This window comes from Myzus persicae, unplaced genomic scaffold, assembly GCF_001856785.1.
Source record: "Myzus persicae strain clone G006 unplaced genomic scaffold, MPER_G0061.0, whole genome shotgun sequence".
Taxonomy (NCBI): Eukaryota; Metazoa; Arthropoda; class Insecta; order Hemiptera; family Aphididae; genus Myzus; species Myzus persicae.
Window position 1 is genome coordinate 224189 of NW_019103865.1, and position 22431 is coordinate 246619.

At 30.8% G+C, this 22431-nt stretch overlaps 4 protein-coding genes across 5 annotated transcripts; 2 read left to right on the forward strand and 2 right to left on the reverse strand.

Moving 5' to 3' along the window:
* Positions 1–714: 714 nt before the first annotated feature.
* On the forward strand, positions 715–2108 carry LOC111035596 (small nuclear ribonucleoprotein Sm D2-like). The gene is made up of 3 exons (XM_022317274.1): positions 715–915; positions 1479–1737; positions 1882–2108. Coding segments are annotated over exons 1-3 (378 nt in total). The 5' UTR covers positions 715–913; the 3' UTR covers positions 1999–2108.
* A 2001-nt stretch (positions 2109–4109) lies between these two features.
* Positions 4110–17081, forward strand: LOC111035590 (centrosomal protein of 89 kDa-like). Its single transcript, XM_022317266.1, has 10 exons — positions 4110–5001; positions 5081–5198; positions 5259–5448; positions 5517–5602; positions 7191–7390; positions 7447–7585; positions 12685–12865; positions 13083–13250; positions 14409–14640; positions 16110–17081. Exons 1-10 carry the CDS (start codon positions 4927–4929, stop codon positions 16284–16286), a joined length of 1566 nt encoding a protein of 521 aa, XP_022172958.1. The 5' UTR covers positions 4110–4926; the 3' UTR covers positions 16287–17081.
* Positions 8487–11903, reverse strand: LOC111035589 (protein asteroid). The gene has a single exon (XM_022317265.1). The coding sequence runs from the start codon at positions 10476–10478 to the stop codon at positions 8562–8564; it is 1917 nt and encodes a 638-aa protein (XP_022172957.1). The 5' UTR covers positions 10479–11903; the 3' UTR covers positions 8487–8561.
* LOC111035591 lies at positions 16969–20663 on the reverse strand. 2 transcript variants are annotated; one of them, XM_022317268.1, is made up of 3 exons: positions 20513–20663; positions 20109–20367; positions 16969–18681 (listed from the first exon to the last, which is right to left on the reverse strand). In XM_022317268.1, the coding sequence occupies exons 1-3, from the start codon at positions 20594–20596 to the stop codon at positions 18167–18169; spliced, it is 858 nt and encodes a 285-aa protein (XP_022172960.1). In that variant the 5' UTR covers positions 20597–20663; the 3' UTR covers positions 16969–18166. The 2 variants fall into 2 exon arrangements, with proteins under 2 accessions (XP_022172960.1, XP_022172959.1); XM_022317267.1 differs by having other exon boundaries at positions 16969–18684.
* Between the last annotated feature and the right edge of the window lie 1768 nt (positions 20664–22431).

The window sequence follows — 22431 nt, forward strand, 5'->3', positions numbered from 1 at the left end:
GGAGGTACAAATTTAGATTCTCTTCCAGTAATTTCCAAAATAGGTAATCAGAAAAAATAAAAAATAAAATTAGGGAAATCAAGAATTTAAACCCAAAACTAGTTTTTTACTAAATCAATTTTTTTTTTTGTACGTAAGTAAAACTAAATGACTGCATTTTTCACTTAATATTTATATCATTTTCTAGACATTTTAAAATTTTCAAACAATTTAAGTTTTTAGTGCTATTTATATATATATTTAAAAATCAGCAAAAAAGTTTGAAAACGTAATACCAAATTCATCATAATATTCATAAATATCAAAAACACATCGTAACACAATTTTTTAGAAGCATATGCAGTTTACATTTTTATGAAAATCATCAAAATATGAAAACATTTTTAAAGTTCAAAAATCAAAATTCTTCAGGTTTTTAATTTTAACACCAATACATATATCAAATTGGAGTATTTAAATCTAATATTCATTCCAGATTCCGCCAGAATATTTATTTTTTTTTCATTTCGAAAGATTCTGACATTCTGTAGTTGACATGGGTACGCCACATACAAATGAATAAATGATAAATATGCGATGAGGACTGGTTATGTTTATTTTTTTTTATCACAAAATAATCACGTAAACTTGGTTGTGGTTGATACCTCAATTAAATGTTTACTCTTAGGTATATACAAAACTTAAAATTATTTTTTGAGGTTAGCTTCTATTGAACGATACGAATACGGTATCTGTCGACATTTTGATTTCTGATTGTCGGTTTTTACTTTTTTGATTTTGTTTACATACTTTATATTTTATTTCACGTAACTATAAAAATTTAAATCTTCTTAAATAGTTATATTTTAAAATTTAAGCTACGTATTTTATTAAGTTATTTGCTGAACATCTCCTGTGACACAAATTCTATACAATGTAAGTAAATGTACTTAAAAAATAATAATATAAATTAATTTCGGATGCATGTATTTGTAAATAAGATGGAATCTTATGATTTAAGTATATTGCGATTGATATTAGCATGAATTAACAACAAATAAATAACATTAAATACGTTTTATAACCAACCACATAGGTATTCTACATAATATGACTTAAGCGTACCTACCTTGTGTAGTGAACTAAATATACCGGAATTGTACTTTTTGAATTACCTAATTAAATAGTAATAGATTGACACTTGTTTATTGGTATTTAAAAATGTATGTTTTTATTTTTTATCTGGACTTTCTGTTACATACCTACCTCCATGAAACAATAAGCGTATTTAATTATACTACCTAAATGTTTTTTTAATTAAAAGATACAACTTAATACTTCTTATTGAAATACTAAATATATATTATGCTTCGACTATTCTTAAAATTTTTACTTTTTTCTATCACATTTTAAATTAAAAACTATTTATTTCATAAGTTATATATATGATGTTATATTAAAGTTAAGTGTTCTAATGACTATTAATATTATGGATGTAGGGCCGCAGTAGCAAATAAACCAAAATCTGAAATGACACCTGAAGAGTTAGCAAAACGCGAAGAAGAAGAATTTACTACAGGTCCTATGTCTGTCCTGACTCAATCTGTTCGTAACAATACTCAGGTGCTGATCAATTGTCGTAATAACAGAAAACTTTTGGCAAGAATCAAAGCTTTTGATCGGCATTGTAATATGGTGTTAGAAAATGTACGAGAAATGTGGACTGAGTTACCTAAAACCGGCAAGGGAAAAAAGAAGGTAAATTTAATTAGTTAAAACCAGCATTTTTAATTTGTATATGTATTTTAAAGTATTGAATCATATAGAAAATGTAAATGTTTGTCGATATATATTAGCTTTCACAATTTTAAACTGCTTATTAAATATTGATAATTGTTTTAGGCAAAGGCAGTTAGTCGTGACAAGTATATTTCAAAAATGTTTCTACGCGGTGATTCAGTTATTTTAGTTGTCAAGAACCCTAAAGAAGCTGTTCGTCAACAACCACCAGCTCCTTGAAATATATATTCCACTTTGTAAGAACTAGATTTAAGCAAATTTCCATATAAAAGTGTATATATTGATTATTTAACTTCATTGTATTATAAATTAAATATCTATATCAAACACTTCTTATTTATTATGGTCAACCGTAATAACTCTGTTCAGATTAAGTTGACCCATTAGTCAGACAAAAAATGGTTGCAGCCGTGTATTCCCTCCCCAATACATGGCGGTGCTCATTGAAAACAAAGAAGTAATAGTGGTTGTCGACTAATGGTGACCAATCACATAGCACTCGATATCAACTGAAGGGTCTGACTGTTTTGGTGGCTCACTATACATGCGCTTAGGTGGATCAACAAAACCTGAACAGAGTATAATATGATTTGAAATACTACTGAATATGTTTTAATATGTTAAAATACATTATATTATTAATAATCATATTTTTAAAAATAAATAAACAAATTAAAATTGGAAATCAACATACATGTTTTTCAGTTAACAATATTCTAAACTTGCCAAGTAGGTATTTGAGTAAAATTATTCAATTACTTAAATATAATTATAACTCATTTTTTGTACTTAATACATACTTGTATTGAATTTCCATATTTTATTATAAAATAACAAATTATGCTTTCTTTCTTTCTTAAGTTAAATTGTTTATTATTTAGGCTACAATTCAAATTTTATCATATTACATTTTTATAGTATATTCAGTTCTATTTGAAATGTTTTTTTTAACTTGTTGAATATTTTTTACAAATTCTGGACTGCTATTTTCTACTATATTATTATAGTAGTTACTGTAAATTATTTTATGAGCAATAAATTGAAAACCTGGGACCAAAAAAATGTCAATTATAACAAGTTTGTATTTTGGCCACAATTGTATCATAATTATTAATGCTAACTGCTGAACACAGATTGTTGGTTACTTATCCTTTTAATCTTTACCTTTTTATGGCATGATTTAGCAACCCATTTTATCAGGTAAACTTTTTAGCTAATTTTGGAAACAATTGATCCTGCCAAATTACTGTGTGCTGACAAAAAAACTAGTTTTTACTGTATTTCTAGTCTGGAAAATCAAGTGATGTTTTCAATTAAAATTGTTCAAGCAAGCGAGAAACCCAGTAGAATATACTGGAATCAGTCTCTCGATAAGCAAAGGAATAATTCACACTTTAAAATGGGGCTCTAAATTCTAAAAGATCATTTTATTTTAATGAATGGCTGAATCTGTGTAGCAGCACAGTTGATGATAATATAACAATATGTTTTTGCTATTATATAGATCCTCGGTTATCATTTTATTTTATAACAATTTCTATAAGTGCTCAATCCCAAAGTTAGTAAGTTTCCTTATTTTCCAAAAATGTACAAAGTCTAAAAATACTATTTGTCGATATTAAAGTCTTAGTTAATTTTTTTTTGTATGTTAGACTTTAAATTATAATTTTACAATCATAAATGTATTATTATTGTTAATAATTTGAAATTCAATTGTTGCAATATATTTATGTATGCTAGTATGCATATTGCATATACAGATTGTTTTATGAATTATGAACAGTTAATGACAAATTAAATATTTAAAATAATACCAAACTGGGTTAACACCAAGTTGTCCAAATAAAATTTCTACTAAAATAGTAATCGGTCAAAAAGTTGGACAAAAAGTATGAAAATTAAAAATACAAAATATTTTATTAAATTTTTATTTTCAATTATATACGTAACTAACAACATAATATATTATACAAGTACATATTATATAATTAATATTAATTTAAAATGTAATTAATTTTATTATACAATATTATATACCAGAATATTTGATTACTATTCCTTGTACGTGTTATACAAAATAATGGTCAATATAATTTATATTATTATCTAGAGTGATCAATGTTTGTATTGACTATTTTTTAAAAATTGCATATAATATTTGTAAAAGCCAAAAGGTTTATTTTTTTTTTTATATAGAATATATTTGTAAGACGTAGCTAAGTATAAGGAATAGTCATCAAGTATAATAAAAAAAGTGATAAGATAAGATAAGAAGATACATTTTTCAATAAATATTAATTATTATATATGTATAATCATATTATAATAACATAATATATACAGGGAGTTACTACAGTACTAGGTACCTATATAACATATTATATGCCTAGTTATTAAATGAAAAGGTTATATTACACCCAGTCAAAATCGAAATGTGTGATTTAAATCTATCCAATCAATCTCAAAAAAACGTTAAATAATGTATATTGTGAATTGTGGGTGAATCTTATAGTTAGCAATATTCAGGAACATTAATACATTTTAAAAATAAGATAAATCCGTAATACTGGTACTAGCACAAAGTTGAGGGATAAATTGATTAATTGAATATGAAGTGGTCGATGTACTGATTTCAATTTTTTATGTGCCATTATACTTTTTATAGTTAATTGTCTTGTATCATAATGTGACTTGCATTATTATAATTTATAATTGTAAACATTCAATGTTTTGGTCATTGACTTGCGGTCTGCGACGCTATCAATTATTAGTTATTATCAGTGTTTTCTTTTAACTTTGATAAGATTAACGATTTTTTTGTACATGTACAAGAACGCGATACGAATTTGGTGCGAGGAGTGAGGACAAAAGTCAATACTCAATCGCTATGAATTCTCATTTATTCAGTCTTCCTATTTTGTACAACAAAACAATTTAAAACGTAATCTTACGAATAATAAAATATTCCCATAAAAAGAAATATATATGTAAACAAAAAAAGACTAAACATAGACTGTTTTTTAAGGAACCTCATCTAGTCATAACAAATGTAATACAAATTACAAATTACAATTTATAATATTTTAAATCTCGAGAATCCGATGAAAACAATTGTTGACGTAGGCTAGTTGCAATATTGTTAACAATATGGCAAGTAATTACAGTCAAGATGGGCAAATTCCAATTCCGCCTCGCAGAACACGCTCGAGTACTTCGGATAAAGTAATGATGGTCCAAATTAATTTGTTGGGTATACTCGGGTATTCATTTTTCCATTAGTTAACATGTTAACTTTTTGAAGGTACCCTATGTGGTTGATGTAGTGGCCGAGAGATGTATTGTGCCGGCTATGGAAAGAATGTCAAGAAGGGAGCCCAATATGGGAGAAAGTATATCACCTTTAGATCGCTTAAGAAACAGTATGGATGAAGTTTAATTGTAGTTATAAACGTGTTATTTACCTACTTTAAAAATTACAGATGTTGACATGTCAGAAAATGTTGCTAGAATGGCATCACATCTCAAACAGTTGGAGAAAAAAAGAGATGAACTACAAAGACAATGCACAGCTATCGAGTCTATGAATAGGCAAAGTGAAGTCAATCGGTTAATTGATAAAAACAAAGAACTCAAACAAGACGTTTTTGTATTAAAAAATTTAACTTATAGGTATGGTAAAAATTAACCTTGTAACTTAGAAACTGTATACAAATATTAAGAATGAAGTTCTTTTTTAGGCTAAATAGAGAATTGGAAAAATGTCAAGATAAACTGTTATCAAAAGATCAATTTCCAGAATCTGGAGGTTACATGCGAGTACAAGGTATCTATAGAGTTATGTCAATAACATTCCACAATATAATTAAATATTTATTATTTTAGATATATTTTGTTGTTTAAATCAAATAACTTTAGATAAATACGTGTTGAATATTTTTCTAAAACACTTAAAATGAATTATACTTATTATGTTTACTTAAAAGTTTTTAAATAATAACTGTTACAATAAACAAGCATTTTTTCTATTATCTCATAACATGTTTAGTTTCTGTGTCAATACCTGGTAGTTACAACATACCAAAGTCTTTTAGTAAGATGAAACTAGAATCTAGATAGGCATTAGATAGAAACTTAACAAAGAGGGCTTATGAGTGAGTATCAGTATGAACCAATATATATTTTTTTTTGCAAAATAACTGACTCATATACTAGCCAAAATAAACTACCAAAATATTAAGGTTACCAAATTCTGTTTAAAAAATATAACACCGAAATCTTAATGTTACCTAATTATGTTTATTAAACTGTATTTGGAATTATAGTGAATTGCGCTGTATTAAAAATGCGTTTAGAAACCGGGAATTTAACACTCTCGCAGAGTGAGCTTTCTTATCCTAATTGTTTTTAAATTCTGTTTTTACCCTTGACCTACCACAATGCTCGAGAAGCATGCAATGTAATCACTCGCTGAAAATATTTACACTGGATAAAAATCAATTTATAATATCTGCATATTATATAGATGATTTATATATTTTTTTTTCATACATTACTGGCTGATTCTCAAGTTACAATTTTTAGAAATGAGACATTGCATACATAATAACATATACATTGAATATTACACATATATTATATAATAAAAAGTATTAAAGGCTAGAGAGGTTCTCATTTCCTAGTTACATCATTTGGTGGATAGGGTGGTCTTGGCTATAATTTGTATTGTGTCGAAGAACATAGTAAGGAGCAGATAATCCGGAGAATCTACTAGAAATTCTAAAATTAACCTCTGTAAGTAGTTAACAAGCATCAATGGAACTGTTTCAAGTTTGTTACGGACATTTATGTGGGCTTATACAGAATACTCTTCTATTCGATAGACTACTAAGCTTTAAGTAGTGTAGGATGGAAGTATAATTATGTGGTTCGTGTTTTACTTTAAGACAGAACACTTCTATTTAGCAACTTACTCTTAACATGTTCAAGTTAATAAGTCAGAGGATGCATAAGAGCCTCATAGAGTTGAGCCATAGTAGACTATCAGTCTAACAAGTGTGCAGTAAAGGCTCTTAGAGCCTTGCTATTTAGAATTTATGACTAAGCAATAAAAGCATTTTTTTAAAATAATTTTCTAGTTCAGGGAGATGGTTTATTGTAAGTTATGGAGTATATTCAAAACATAATTTACCAATATATTGTATGCTGATGGCAGCAGAGGAGTAGTAGTGTTCACACAAATCCTCCTCTGCTGTCGGTTCAAACGAAAAAAAAAAATATATATATTGTATGCTAACCCCTGTTCAGCACATCCACTTTTCTCCTTTTGAATATTTACATTCAGTTTTACACTGCTTTTACATTGTTGTTATCTACTTATTATGTAAAAAATATATTTGTTTCGTTTTATGTAGATCCCAAAAATATAAGCTGGCGTAGGGAAGATATTAATGCAGTATCACCATTGTTAGAAGCATACCAAACATCTTTAGAAGAGAAAGATGTTACTATTGAAAGCTACAAAAATGAACTTGCTAGATTTTCTTCTAGAAGTAGAGAAATTGCTGCTGAAAATGAAAGTCTTTATCAACAGCTTGAAGAAGCAAATGAAAAAGTACTAATCTAATTAGTTACTTCTTAATTTTTATTTTAACTTGATAATTGTTAAAGGTCGAAGTTACGTATGGAGAATGGAAATCAGTGGAGTCCGAAGTTGCAATGCTTAAAGAACATAATGAGTTATTGGTGAGGCAAGCCAAATTACATCAAGCAAAGTTACAAGATTTACTTCGTTCATACCAATCAAGAGGTAAACTTGGTTTTTAATATTTTAATTTTTAATTTTGTATACCAAACTTTATTGGTATTACTCAAGTGACTAAACTTTTTTTGCATTTAAAACTAACAGCAAAAAAAGGTTAAATGACCTAATTACTTTATATAGGTATACTAATGTAAATAAAATAGAGCAACTTTAAACACGGGGGAGGTAGATTATGGACCAAACAATGTTTTTATGGTTAAATTTAACTGATAATCCACATTAGTATTTATTATAACACCCATAGAAAATAATATTTATCGATAACATGATGTAATCAACAAATGGTATGGAAGTAAATACAAAATATTTTATTTTTGTATTTTCAAATTGTCAAACTCATAACAACTATAGCACACCAATTTTTTCTTTTTTGTAGGTGATTTTTGGTAATCTGCTGTAAACTTTCCTGAGTTTATTGATTTATAATTTATATGTAATTATTTGAGAGATTAAATCACATTTTAGGCTTTTTTATTTTAATTTAAAATAAAAATATTCATAATGTTTAAAATCATCTGTTGTAGGTAACTTTAACATCGGTTTTTAATATAAGCTAATACATGTCTAAAGTTACCCCATTTAACTTGTCCATGAACCACTTAAATTTTATTTACTTAAAGAATAATATGGTATATTTTTTAAATTGTTTTAGAAACAATTTAATATTGAGGTCTATTTTAAAAAAAAATCGTTCAAATCTGTCCAAAGTCACCACATTTTACAATAACTAAATTAACATAATATGTCATAAAATCATGATATATACAATTTATTTTGCTATTAAATTAATTACAACAAATAAAAGCTTAATATTTAACAAGTTATTATGATAAAAGTATAAAATAAAGTATAAAGTAATTCTTCCAAAACTAAAATCTATTTATAAATGATATAGGTACACAAATACTATACTTCATATGTACTATTATTTAATTATAAAATAGTATGTTCAAGATTAATTTTATTTTTTTTGTGTTTTTTTGCCTTTGGGTTTTGAACTGTTATTAGTATCATGTGTTACATTTCTTTTTTTTGGAACTGGCAATATTAGGTTTATATGTTCAATTATTGATTTATAAACAGTATTTAATGAATCTAATTTGTTAAACAGTTTATTTGATACAAATTCTTCTGGATCACAGTTTTCCATTTGTACACATAAATTATACAAAAATGATCCTTTAAAAAAATATTCTATGCGACACTGATCAAATGGGAAATCCAATAAAGAGTTAAGAATCATAAAAAAATAAGCACAGCTCTGAAATTGTGCAAATGAGTGAATAATTTTGTAGTATAAATGCTTATTATTATAATATTGACCAACTTGAAAATAATTTGATAACACACTCATAGCTTTTATACAATCTTCTTTATTTACTTTAGTGATATTTTCTTCTATAACACTTTTGCCATTATTATCTTCAGTTTTTTCATTTTTCGAATCAATTTCAATTTTTTTAATGATACTAAATGTAATTGCACATACAATTAAGGCATGCATGTGTCTGGATTTAATATTATTGGTATGTATTGCCCAGTAACTTAAAATCAAAACAAATAATTCCCAATCTTTGGGAACACCATTAAGTTTTTTTATACCAACTAAATTCAAAATTATATTTTTGCGATATTCTAATTCACTCTTATTTAAATCAGCCAAAGGTACGTAAGGATTAGTTATATATGGTTTTATTTTGTATTGACCTATATTAAGTCCATTTTTTCTTCCTAAAGTGGGAATTGAATCACTTTTTCCAAACAATAATCCAATTATTCTTTCCATTATTTTGAAGGAAATTTCATAATAAGGAAGTTTTTCATAATCTTCGATTTGTACTTTAAAAAATATTTTTTTTAATGTTACTATTGTCATGACTTCGGCATTTACAGTACCCCTACGATAGTTAATTTCTAACCAAGGAGGTAATATACTTTTTTCGTTTGATTTAAAATGTTTTAATCGATCTTGGTATGTGCTCATCTTTTTGTATTGAAGAATGAATGACAAGTACTTACTATTCATATTTTTATAATCTTTTATGATGTTGTTTATTTGATTTTTGATGTAGTCACTGTTTCGAGATAAGTTATAAGTCATATTTTGTATAGCAGATCTTATATCATGCTGTCTTCTTAGCCATTCTGTGATTCGTTTAAGTTTCAATCCACAGTTGAAACATCCCGGGTTCAGTCGTAAAAGGGAAGAAAATGTGTCTTGCCTTATGTAGTCATTGCCTAACAATGCAGCCACTAAAGGTAAATAGTCAACATTCAATCCACCAAATTCGTTCAGTAATTTTTCAACTTTATACACTTGACAATTTATTACTTTCACATTAGAATCTAAATCAAGTATAATTTTGTCCAATGGTATGTACGGTACTATATTAATGTAAAAATCAGAGTCTCTGCTTATAACAGGACAATCCAATAACTTGGCCAGTGCAACGATTTCTGCATCAGCTTCAAAATCACAATTTATATGTGGTATGTCCATATCATTAAGAATGTCAAAAATGACATCACTACCAAACATTGGCATACATTCAGAAGACTTCATAGGTTGTCCATATGATTGTATGCGTTGGCTCATACGGCTCATAATTGTCTCAAGTTTACGCTGTTCATAAGCACCATCAAATACAAAAATTGGTATTACATTGCATCTCGTTAACAATTTAATAAAATCCGTATACACCTTAGCTAAAATGTCGTAATCTCCACCAAACGCACTTGTTTGGTTTTCATACAACCTGTATAGAAAATTAGTTAAAGCATAACCATCTATTATTACCAAAGTGTCTTTGAGTTGTAGATTTTCAAAATATTGAGTTGAATTACGATTTATAAATGATGTAAGGCCGGGAATACCCATGTTAACAAGAGTAAAAGTATTAATTACAATTTCAAGTACACATTGTCACATTAGAATTAAAAAATCAACAACTGAATAAGTGTAAACAATAAATTGTGAAGAACAACGACCAAACTACCAAATACAATAACACATCAAACCATTAATATTAACAATAAATTCTTATTTATTATTTAATATTTAATATTATTTATTTCATGACTTATCTAATACGTGATAACGGTTATAACATCGTGTCAGAATAATATTACGTTACTTTCGTTGCTAACATCCTTATGGCCAATGGCCGATGCCCTGAATATCCCGATGTGCCTCCGAAAAAATGTAAACAAACTTCCTTAGATCATATTCTATTTTGGTTTTCGGACAAAAATGTGTTCTTATCCAAAATATTGCGCTGTTAATTGATAAATATTTTTTAAATGAATTTTTTATTTTTGGTTAAAAAGTGATAAATTCTTAAAAGTGATAAATTCAACGTTTTCCATTGTAGACATCATAGGCCTAAAATAGATGTTAAAGTTACATTTTCTTTGATTAGAAATTTGAAAACATTTGTACATTTACTGAGATTCGGTATGGTAATTTTGGTGATTATCAGGGTGCGATATTTTAGGTAATTACCGGGGCAAGATATTTTCGATAATACCGTAGATACCAGTAGTAAACAAATACCGGATACCGGTATCAAAATTTGAAATACTACCCTGAAGTCAGATTCACACCACATTGTATTGTGTAGAGTTGAATATATTCAACTTGTAGGTAACGTGTGACCAACATTTTGTTACCTATGTATTAAATATACGAAGCGAGCACTACACAACACGACGAGGTGTGAATCTATCTTTATGCCCTAATGTACCTCATCATTCAATCATTGAGTTGGCTTGTGTAATGGATTTGTTAAATTTTGAATTCAAATACTTAATGATGCCTAAATCATTGCATACGAAAAACGATTCTGAGCGGAAAAGAATATTTTATTATATTATTAATTATTATATACCTAAGTCCATATAAAATTATTACTAGCTGCTTTATAAACGTATTACAGACTCACCGTAGGTATTAAATGGTACGAATAAGTTCGTCGTATAAATAACATAAGATGAATCTAAATATTTTGAAAATTGCATTGTGTATAGCAGCTACAAAAGTAAATAATAATACGCTCTCAGTAATGAAAAGATTCAAGTCAAGTTAAATCAAAATTTCTTTTATGGTTATAAGTATACCCACAAAAAAACGTGCGTCGTTCCGGTCGACATTGTAAAAAAATGTTCCCATCACTGTTGCATAATACTGATTCACTGCAGATAGATATACAAGGCGTAACAAGAAGATCTGAGAAAAAAAATAACTTTTGTTGTAATCATCATTTTTGAATTTATTATTTATTGGATTTTTCGTTACACACTTACACGCATAATGCAACATTTTTATTTTTTAAAACCAAAAATAAAATATTTAAATATGATTTAACTCTTTTTTTGAAAAATTCGAATTATCCAAATTGTAAATCTGGGTTTTAGAAAAATTTTGATAGTAAACATTTGTATTTAAGTAATGTATAGTTTATTTTTTACGATTTTTTGAAATCTCATTATTTTTGTTAAGTAATGATGATTCAGTTGTAAAAAATATTTCAAATTAACGAGTCTTACTTAAAAAAATGTAGACATTTAAAAAAAAACCTTAAAAAATAAACTACAACTACATGATTACATAAATGTTTTTACAACTAAAATTCTTCTAAAAACCAGATTTACAAATTAGCTAATTTAAAAAAAAAATTTTAATTTTCAGTAGGTATTAAAAAATAAAAATAAAAAATGTTATAATTATACGCGTAGAACCAGATTCAAACAATTAAATAAAAAAAATTTAAGTATTGATTGGAATCAAAGTTGTATAATTTATCAGATCTTCCTGTAACATTCTGTATTTCTATATATGTATTTATATAAATGTATTATTGTATATTATGGATTAGATATGAAATTTTATAATTGGTAAAAATCTTTAAAATGTAGTCACTGATGATACAGATCACAGACGTATTTATAGTAAGTTGCTATTATTATAATAATGCCTGTCATTGAAACGGGAGCAGGAAAAGTAATTGTTTTCCATTTGTACAAAGAGTATTAATTTTTTGTGACTTCTATAAGGCTATTTTGGAATCTTATATTTTATATTTTAGTTACTGAATTGAATGGTGAACGAGACCATCTAGCTGAGAAGTATGAAAATGCCCGCACAGAGCTTCTTCATTTGCAAGGCCGTGTGTCCTCATTAGCTGGTGACTTAAATCGCATGAAAACCGAAGATGATAATAAAATTCCAATTGCCGTACACACGTCTGCCGTGAACGAGTGTCGGAGGTACACATAATTACTTTTTCTTATTCTCGTGTCTGCGTCTACAATATTTTATAAAATAATTCATGTACTATCAAAATAAAATATAAATTGATGTCGATAGTTCGATCTGACTCAAAGTTTTTACTTTACTACTAACGATTAAAATATAATAATTATAAATCAACATTTATTGAATGTTATATAAACTTATAAATATGGAGTTTATTAACACTTTTAGGCTTTTCGAAGAACTCAAGTGTCGGTATGATGACGAACGTGATACGTTGATGCGAAGGTTGATAACGTTCGAAGAGGAAAGGCCTACACTCGACATCAGGATCGTTACTCTGACCACCGAATTAAATCAACAGCGATCTATCAACAAAGCTTTGGATTTACAGTGCTCGTAAGACGCAATTTATGATTGTGTGTTTTTGTTAACCATAATATTATTATGTTATTTATCTACATAATAACTGTACAACAACCCGAGTCAGTGTTGATGTAATGGTTAAGGCGTAATATACATATAACTACAGAGTACAGGGCCTAAGTAGACGATAGTGGGGGACTCCGACTCGATATGTGCGGATTTAATATAACATCATCGTAAATGAACATGATTTTGTGAGCATCCCATTTTCAAACGTCTGCGTATTCAAAATTGAAAAATGTTTTTTGTAGTTATTTCTATATAAATATAAATCGTTATAATTTTAAATTATAATCCGTGTACTGAAAACGTTTTAATATGTTTAAAAAAAAAAAAAAATACGGTAGAAGAACATGATTTCGACTGTTGTAAAATCTACGCCTTATACGCAAGACGTTCCATGTTCGACATGATACTCTATAAAATATCTATTCGCCCGCCGGGGGTCACCCGACATCCAACTATCTAAGTGGACAAGTGGTCACTCTTTATGAACATAAAGTGCGCATAATATTGTGTTTTGCATATAATTAAACAATTGTTGAAGGTTGCTATTCGTGGTTTATATGATATATCTATGTATTGATCGGAAAAAAATTGTGCTTAACCAAGGCCGTGATCAGCAAATTTTTTTTTTTCTGAAGAGGCCGGGAGGTAGAGTATATAAATGTGTTTTTAACTAGTGGATTTCAAATTTCAAATGTCATTTGTTCATTTTGGGAGGGGTTATTAAATCCTAACCAGGGAGGGGAGCGCTAGCTACGGTCTTGAACTTGACCATTTTTTCAAGTAGTATAGGAAGTATATGCCTATTATTATTCATACGATATAGTGTCGCATTTACGCTAACTAAACGCGAGAAATGAAGATTCGAACGGACTTTTAATCTATTTCACTCTATAATCACGCGGGATTTTAAACTCTGATATTTTATCGCGGGATGTTTGTAAATTAGAGCCATTGGGCGTTTCGGTGCATGTATAGATTCCGTTTATGTCGTTTATGACATGCGTATGCCCTGTACGGGGTGTAACATTTTATCATTGCAATATGTATTATTTTAAAATACCATAATATAGGTACCTACCTAACATATAACCCATGGATACACATTTCGTCTATCGTTCGTAGGCAGTTGAAAGCAAAATGTGACGCGTTGGAGAAACACCTGTTCGACTGCGAGTCGGAGAAGAACACAAACAAGAAACAGTTGGCGGACGCCATGGTGTTCCTGCGAGAGACCATCAACGAACAGGAGGCGCTGTTGCGCCGCGCGGCTGGCGACGGCCGGAATGACGCTTCGGCCGCTGTGTTGAGCGCTTCCATAAGCGCTCGGGTAAAGGCTCTTACCGAACACCTCAAGGTATACATAATATTATCGTGTGCCTCGGCGGTATTATATATTTGCCGCTTCGACATCCCAGGGAATCGCTTGATTGATTTTCGATGTAATAGATGATAATAATATCTAGTATTATACCAATAATGATGTATAGGTACCTACACGGGTACATTTGAGAACCGAGTCAAAGCGTGTCCGGAATACTCAGTGTAAAAGCGCATATTATCGATACTACCGTGTGCGAAGTATTACACCTTTTTTTACCATGTAGGAACTAATATTATATACGTACCTTTTTTTATCGTGTAGGAACTCACAGTACCCCACATCAATAAATTATGTTCGGGCCGCGACGTCGATTTGATTTTAATCGCAATTAATCGAACGCACGGCAATTAGAACTTTAAGAATTTAATACGAGAAAAAACACTAATATCTTTGGTTTAACCAAACAAAATATATTTTGTGTATTAACAATTTTTTGTTGATATGATTTAATTAATACCGAAATCACGTAACAATTATACACATTTTAATTTTAATATTGACTGGTCTCGTCTAACGCACTTGAGATTGGCAATCGACCACTATCGGTCGCCAATTCTGAACAAATTATGTGCCGCTTATTGCACGTTAATTCTTTTCAATCGTATTTTGTGATTCAAACACGACGTCAGAATACTAACTAAATTTATTAACTGAGGTCTGTAGGCAAAATTAAAATAGGACTTTCGCGAAACAAAATGTATCATTGTTATTTATCAGTTATAAAACATACGTTTTCGTCAACTATTTTATGAATTACTATTATGTTTATACCTATGCGCTGATTAAATATAAATTGTGTATTTAATCAATGGTATATGAGGCATAACCGCTTGCACTATGCTTATAGATAAAACTTATGGTGAACTGTGAACGTTGATGATTGTATTTACTCTTATTATGACTACAAATTATGTATTTTGATGTATACCTATGATACGTGTGTTTTATGTCTGCTGATAAGTCATGAGTCATAACAAAAGGTTAATAGGAAATTAAGGAGCCTGCTAGTGTGTCTTTATTGAGGAGCAATATTTAGGCAATATGCAATTTCGTTGCTGTCGCCTATGGCAATTGTGTTAGTCTTCAATGATGATTACTGATTATATAGTGTGATTTTTGCTCAAAACTCGAATTACAGAAAAAACTCACACGTATTGCAGTGGTCTAATTTGATTATTTTTTTTTTTTATTAGAAACAGGTCAATTTTTACAGGACGCATTATTGGACTTCGATTACTAATTTCGTTGCTTAAAACGAACACAGTTAAAATAACAAAATCTCTTGTAAAAATTGGTCGTATTCAATTTAAAAACTGGTCACGTGTAGGCCTCTTAAAAGCATTTTTTTTTCTGATCCCTTTATGACTTCATTTTTGACCCACTTTACCCACCCGATTCTCACACCACTAGCTGACAAGCGTTGTATATTGTCTGTATTGCAGTGCGTCGAACAAGGTGCGCATCAGGAAGTTAACCGTTTGAGCGGCCGCCTTTACGAACAGTCTGCTGAGTTGGAACGAATGAAGAAAACGTACGAGAACGAGATCAACGCACTGAACAACGCACTTCTCCAGAAGCAGAGCGTTATAGACTCGATGGATGCGAACCTGGAGAGATAGCAATGGTGTCCATGCGCCGCTTTTTCTTCGTCGTGGTGCCGTAGTCTTAGTCAGTACATATTAAGAAGGGTATGAATAGAGGTTGTAATAATATTGGAAAAGCCAAATAATAACTAAAATAATATCTATATAATATAGCTTTATAAAAAGACTTTAATCAAAAAAAAAAAAAATGTAACTTAACCTCAAAGAATTAAAGTGTGTTCGTATGAAATATGTAATTTAAGTATAATATGTTATAATATTATGTATTATTATTACTATAACTATTATTATTATTATTATTATTATTATTATTATTATTATCATTATAAAATTTTCGTTATGTAGTTGTAGGATTTTCAGAAAATACTTCAAGAGAAGGCGGATACGATAACAATTTGGTTATACTATTGGTATTTATTATTATATGTACAACATATCTATACGATAATTAAAAGTATTTACATTAATAAAAATAAAAATAAAAATAGTAAATATAACTCATCATTATTATATAAAATTTTGGTATATTAAATTTTACGGGGTTATTTGACTAGGAAGAATAATGATGTCATATCGACGTATCATATTATGACGTATAATTTATACAGAGCGTATCACAGAGATCTGACAATTTTACAGGGAAAAAATACATTTGAATATTATGTCAGTTCCCCGAGGTACACTCCAGCGTATCATACTAGCTAGTCGTCCGGGCGATGATAATATCTCGCGTTGTGGTATTGTAATAATATTGTGCTCACAGAATGATCCGAAAATAAAACTTTGCGCTGGTAACTATTGGCTCACGAATACGTATGTAAATACGTACGAAAACATATGTTTCTCCCAAAATGCACACGTGCGAAAAAAAGCGACTGCCATTATTTAAGAAGCAATATAAATCCAAATTTGTGATGTAGACATCACTTTATGTTTGTCTGCTCAAAAAATGGGGCAAAACGAAAATAATATATAGAGAACAAACGACAAGTTCAATTTTTTGGAGACAAGCTACAGCTAACTTAAGTGGCGTGAAACAAATGGATATGGGATGTTAGGGATGTAAAGCAATAGTCACGTGCATACACCAATATGGTTTGTAAAATAAAAAAGTTCATAAGTAGATTTTTCTTTATAACGATTCATGCTGTGGGCAAAATAAAAACCGTGAAATGTTAGAAAAAAATAGGACATGAGCACCAAAATCATAAAGCAGATGCATTCAAATTAGAAATAATTGTCGTATGCACTTAACTAATAATTAAAATTAAGGACGTACGAATAAAAAAAATCCGAATTTTCTAGTAAACGAAATAAATTGCTGTTAAAAAAAATATATTAAATTCCTAACATGTTTTTCAATTTTCTTGATAATTAGGAAACGCTTCACTATTTTCCCCTTTGCCGTATAACAATTAATACAATATTAATATAATATGACAAATGCGATTACGCCAACCAGCTGGTACCCAATGGCAGTTATTGAAAAGTGTTAAGGGTCATAATAATCACAACATAATATATTGTAATATTAATCGCACGAAAACCACCCGTGAAACTGGAAAATCAAAAATATTTTTAACTTCGCCAGCTGCAGGTAGTGCACCTGCGCCGAACTTGTTAGGTAAGTATAATTAATTATTGGTGTAACTTTTTTTCTTTGTTTCTTTTTCGGCGGCAGGATGGTTACTTGCAAAATGTATATACCTATTATTATTTGTATGCGTTATTATCATCATCATCATCATCATTATTATATTATTATATTTTATTACTATCATTATTATTACATATTATTATTGCTATTATTATTATTATTATTATATTATTATTATGAATATTATTATTTTTATTATTATTATTGTCGTTGTTTTCGTCGTCGACCACTTTGTCCACTACGATTTCGTCTTGACCCGTGTCAACGTGCCTCCCGCGGCTGACCTGTTCGCCGACGACATGGACCTGCCGATCTGCCGGGACGTGGAACGGTCGTCCTTGATGAGCTTGCCTGTGCGGCTGGTGGTCCGGATGATAACTTCGTCCAGCAACGACGATTCTTCGCCCGAACTGGCCCGATTCGGCTGCCGGTTCTTAGTCCGGGCCGCCAACGTGGGCCTGCCCGCGCCCGCCGCCGCTGACTCTTCCGGGTCGCTCTTGGTGGCCTTGACTGGTCCGTGTCTGCCCGACGACGGCGCCCTGGGCGGCCGGCCGCGCTCGTCGTAGTCCACGGTCCGGCCCTCGCTGTGCCGCGGGGCCCACGGCGCCAGCACGGACACAGATCGGGACAGCGTGCGCTTCTGGGCCCCGCCGAACGCGTCGTTGCGCGAAGACAGCTCCTCGCGGCTGGCCGCCCGCCTGCTCTTTGCCCCGAACACGGACTGGTGCAGCTGTCGCGATTCTGGTATTTCTCCTACTGCGCACGTCATCACCGTCCGTCCAAAACACACAAACATAATAATATTATAGTTACACACGAGATAGGCGTTAAGAGCTAGGGCGTGTCCGCCCTCGAGTGTCGTCTTTGTCTTACACACATGGACAACACGGCAAATTTGAGTTCAGAATTTTCAAATTTGTGCTGTTACATGTAATATTAGAGTGAATAAAATTGACCGATTAAGTTATGAACATTCTTAAAATTTTATATTTTACACACTCATAATTTGCTTACAAATTAAACCATCTCAAAAAAAAACAGATGATGAGTGAAAGTAACAAATACTATTTTTATCTTTAAGTTTGAACTGTTAACTCACAGTACTATTTAAGGTATTACTTTAGTCTACAGTTACTATATACACGACCGGAACTGCTGAACACAAATTTGCTATGTTGTGTACGTTTGTAAATAAAAATAATAATAATAAGATGTATATGGCGCAAATTGGTATTATTTCTTATAAGCCTATGCCGAGTAAGCATTTACTTAAATAGAATATTACAGTCTTGTGACCAATAGTACCGATCGCACGGCGGGTTTTACTCACGATGAATGCCATAGGCAGGCACGTAAACCAAAAAAATTAATTTAAGTAAGTAAGTTTATACTTAAAAAATTAAACATTTTTCGTTAATCCTGAATATTTTCGAGAACGCTTGCGCAGACTGAGATCAGATGTTATGACCCCTATCCCCCATCCCCACTAAATGGCAATTCTAACATATTTTGATAGAATAATAATAATGTTGTATTCGATAATGGGATCAGCCGAACAAACTATCGAGATAAGTGTCTTTCGGTATCTAAAAAATTGACAAACAACAGTAGTGTACGAATAGTAGCCTATTTACAACGCCGTTCAATCACAATTTTGTGATTAATATGCATTGCAATTTCATTTTATTTTATTATCAGACACCGGAGCAAAACTGAATCACTAATTTGGGACACTTGGGTACGAGTCACTTCAAAAATGTTCAACGCAGTCTGCAAATCATAGATGTGCTTAGAAATATTTTACAAATCAATCAAAGGTAATTTTTTCCCTCACATGAAATCAGCTACTTTATTTCATGAATTCTCCCTCACCCCCCCTGCGACTGAGAACCACTGCAGTCTAATAACTATAGGTATATTACAGAATGACCGTAATAACTTCGACTACTCAGGAATGTCATTTCGATGTCAAAACTGAGGGTGCTTAAGCTACCTATTAATTAATCAGTTACATGTCAATTTTGTGTTGCGACTTCACTCCCTGTACCTCTCAATAATTCGTTCAATGCAATCATATGGTATTTGCCCTATACTTTACTCATAGACTTATCCGTTATCAGTGCATGAAGTATGCAAACACCAGTTGCATAGTCACGAGGGCGCTAATTCAGTGTACATACCCGTGGTTGCGTGAAGATAGACCGTGGACTTGTGCGATTTCTGACTACTGTCGCCCTCGGTGGTGCTGCCCGCTGAACTGTCTATCAGGGAGTGCCTCTTGTCGGCAGTCAGCCTGGGCGACTGGTCCATGTCCAGAGAGTTGAGGTTTCCCACGCTGTGGTACGACCGGGTCGTCCCCTTCGAATTGTTCCGATCGTTCACCCTGTGCACCCTGATCTCGTCATCATTTTCACTGCCCGACGTGAACGTCTTCGATCTCTGTATTATAATATGTACAAGAAAAAAAAAACTCATTAGTCGCTTAGAAATGTACAGAGAATATCGTGACTTATATGATATGTAACCGTGTGTGGTGTGTGCGTGTGTGTGTGTGAAGTTACTTATGATTTTCGGAAAATCGTACCTTGTTTTTCTTGCCGAATCTGTCCAATGACTTGAACCATGCGTTGTTTCCGGCCGGTTTCTGGGATTTGCTGGGAGATGACATCCTCCTATTTCCGGACACATGATTCCCTTGTTTGTTCTGTAGACAGTAAACAAAAGTTGATTACTAACATTTTCTAGATATTCAAACTCGATCGTCTGCATTAAAATAATATATGTTGTGTCAGTTGTATGACAATATTGTCAATATTAAAATCTACAGAAATGGCACAATATGCAAGACGATTCGTTTATAGCAAAACACCCAATTTTTCAAATAGTATCAAATTTTTTAGAATTTTTTTTACATAACTTTGAGTCATTACTAAACAAAAATTTTGATTAAATTACATTATTTTAATTTTTAAATGATGACATACATTTTTAAATTTTAACTTCATATTCTGAAACAGATTTTTATTTTTACTTCATATTTTTCTGATGATTTTGAACCAGTATGTATGGTTAATGAAAACTTGAAAATGATGATGATGAGAAATATATTTTTATTATTTTACGAAGAAATGAATACCTGTTTAAATATTAGCTGTTTATAATGATGTAATATTCACAAATACATAAGTGTACCACAAATGTCTGACAGGTTTGAAATAACTTTTGTTATGTTAAGCTCGTAACAATATTTTTAGAAAAACGGAAGTGAACAGAACTTTTATGTAATGCAACTAATGAAAATGTTATCAACGCATGCCTGTGTTTGCGTTCTTATTAATAATAAATAATAATAAGTTATATTCTTAAGCTTAATAATTAGAGTTACAAGATTATCGACTCTCAGTGCCATTTACGAAATACTTCACAGTTGAGGCTGTCATTGCCGTTGCTAAAATATGGTCGAAATACAGAGTACAATGTGTTATAACTTAGAAGCAATAATTAAGAGCTTTTTTTCTTTTTTATTCGAAGGACAATGAACAGTGGAGAAGAACGGAAATTATCATTTCTGGAGGAAACTCGGATGATTACCGTTACAAACACTTCGATACATTATAAGACGGTTGACGAGTGTTAGCCTTCGAAAGGTTATATCGTTCTGTAACTGCCGTTTTTGACGCACAGACCACAACATTCGAAGCACTCTGTATATACGCGTTTATGTAAACGCCATTGTAATCGCGGAGTCACGGCGATAGAGTAAAAAAATCGGCAGACTTCGCAATAATAACGATATTATATAGATTATAGGTGAGTATAATGTTTGTTTAATATTTTATTTTATTTTTTTAACAATGACTGCGCGTCCGAGTATAGGCGAGGGACGTGTATTAATAACACGCATTAGAACAGCGTGTACCTGCACTTAAATACACATAAACATCGGTCGCGACGTAATATTATAAAAAACTGGCTCCGTTGGCCAGAATCGCACCATACACACACACACACACACACACACACACACACACACACACACACACACACTGTATATAATAGTATGTATTAAATATTACAAGCGACCAATGTGTGCGTCGATAAAAGCGTGCACTAATAAATATATATAACAACAATAATATGTACATCTATGTACTGCTGAAAGGTCGGTCATATTATATGTGTATATAGGTTTTTAGTCATATTATATGTGTATATAGGTTTTTAGTCATATTTATACACGCACACCACACACGACCACGGCACGTACAGCTCGAACATTTTTTAAAATTTTTTTTTTTTTTATTTTCTCCGTACAATAATAATGCATTACATTAACCTAACCGCATTTGACCCTGGGGATTATAATGTAATATATATATATATAACTTCGTGGTTTCGACGATTTCGCATTAACCGCTTACAAACCAAAAATGGCAATAATTTTCCGTTGCGTTTCTACACGATTTTTAATCGTTATAGATATTCTGCAATGCGACGTGTGTG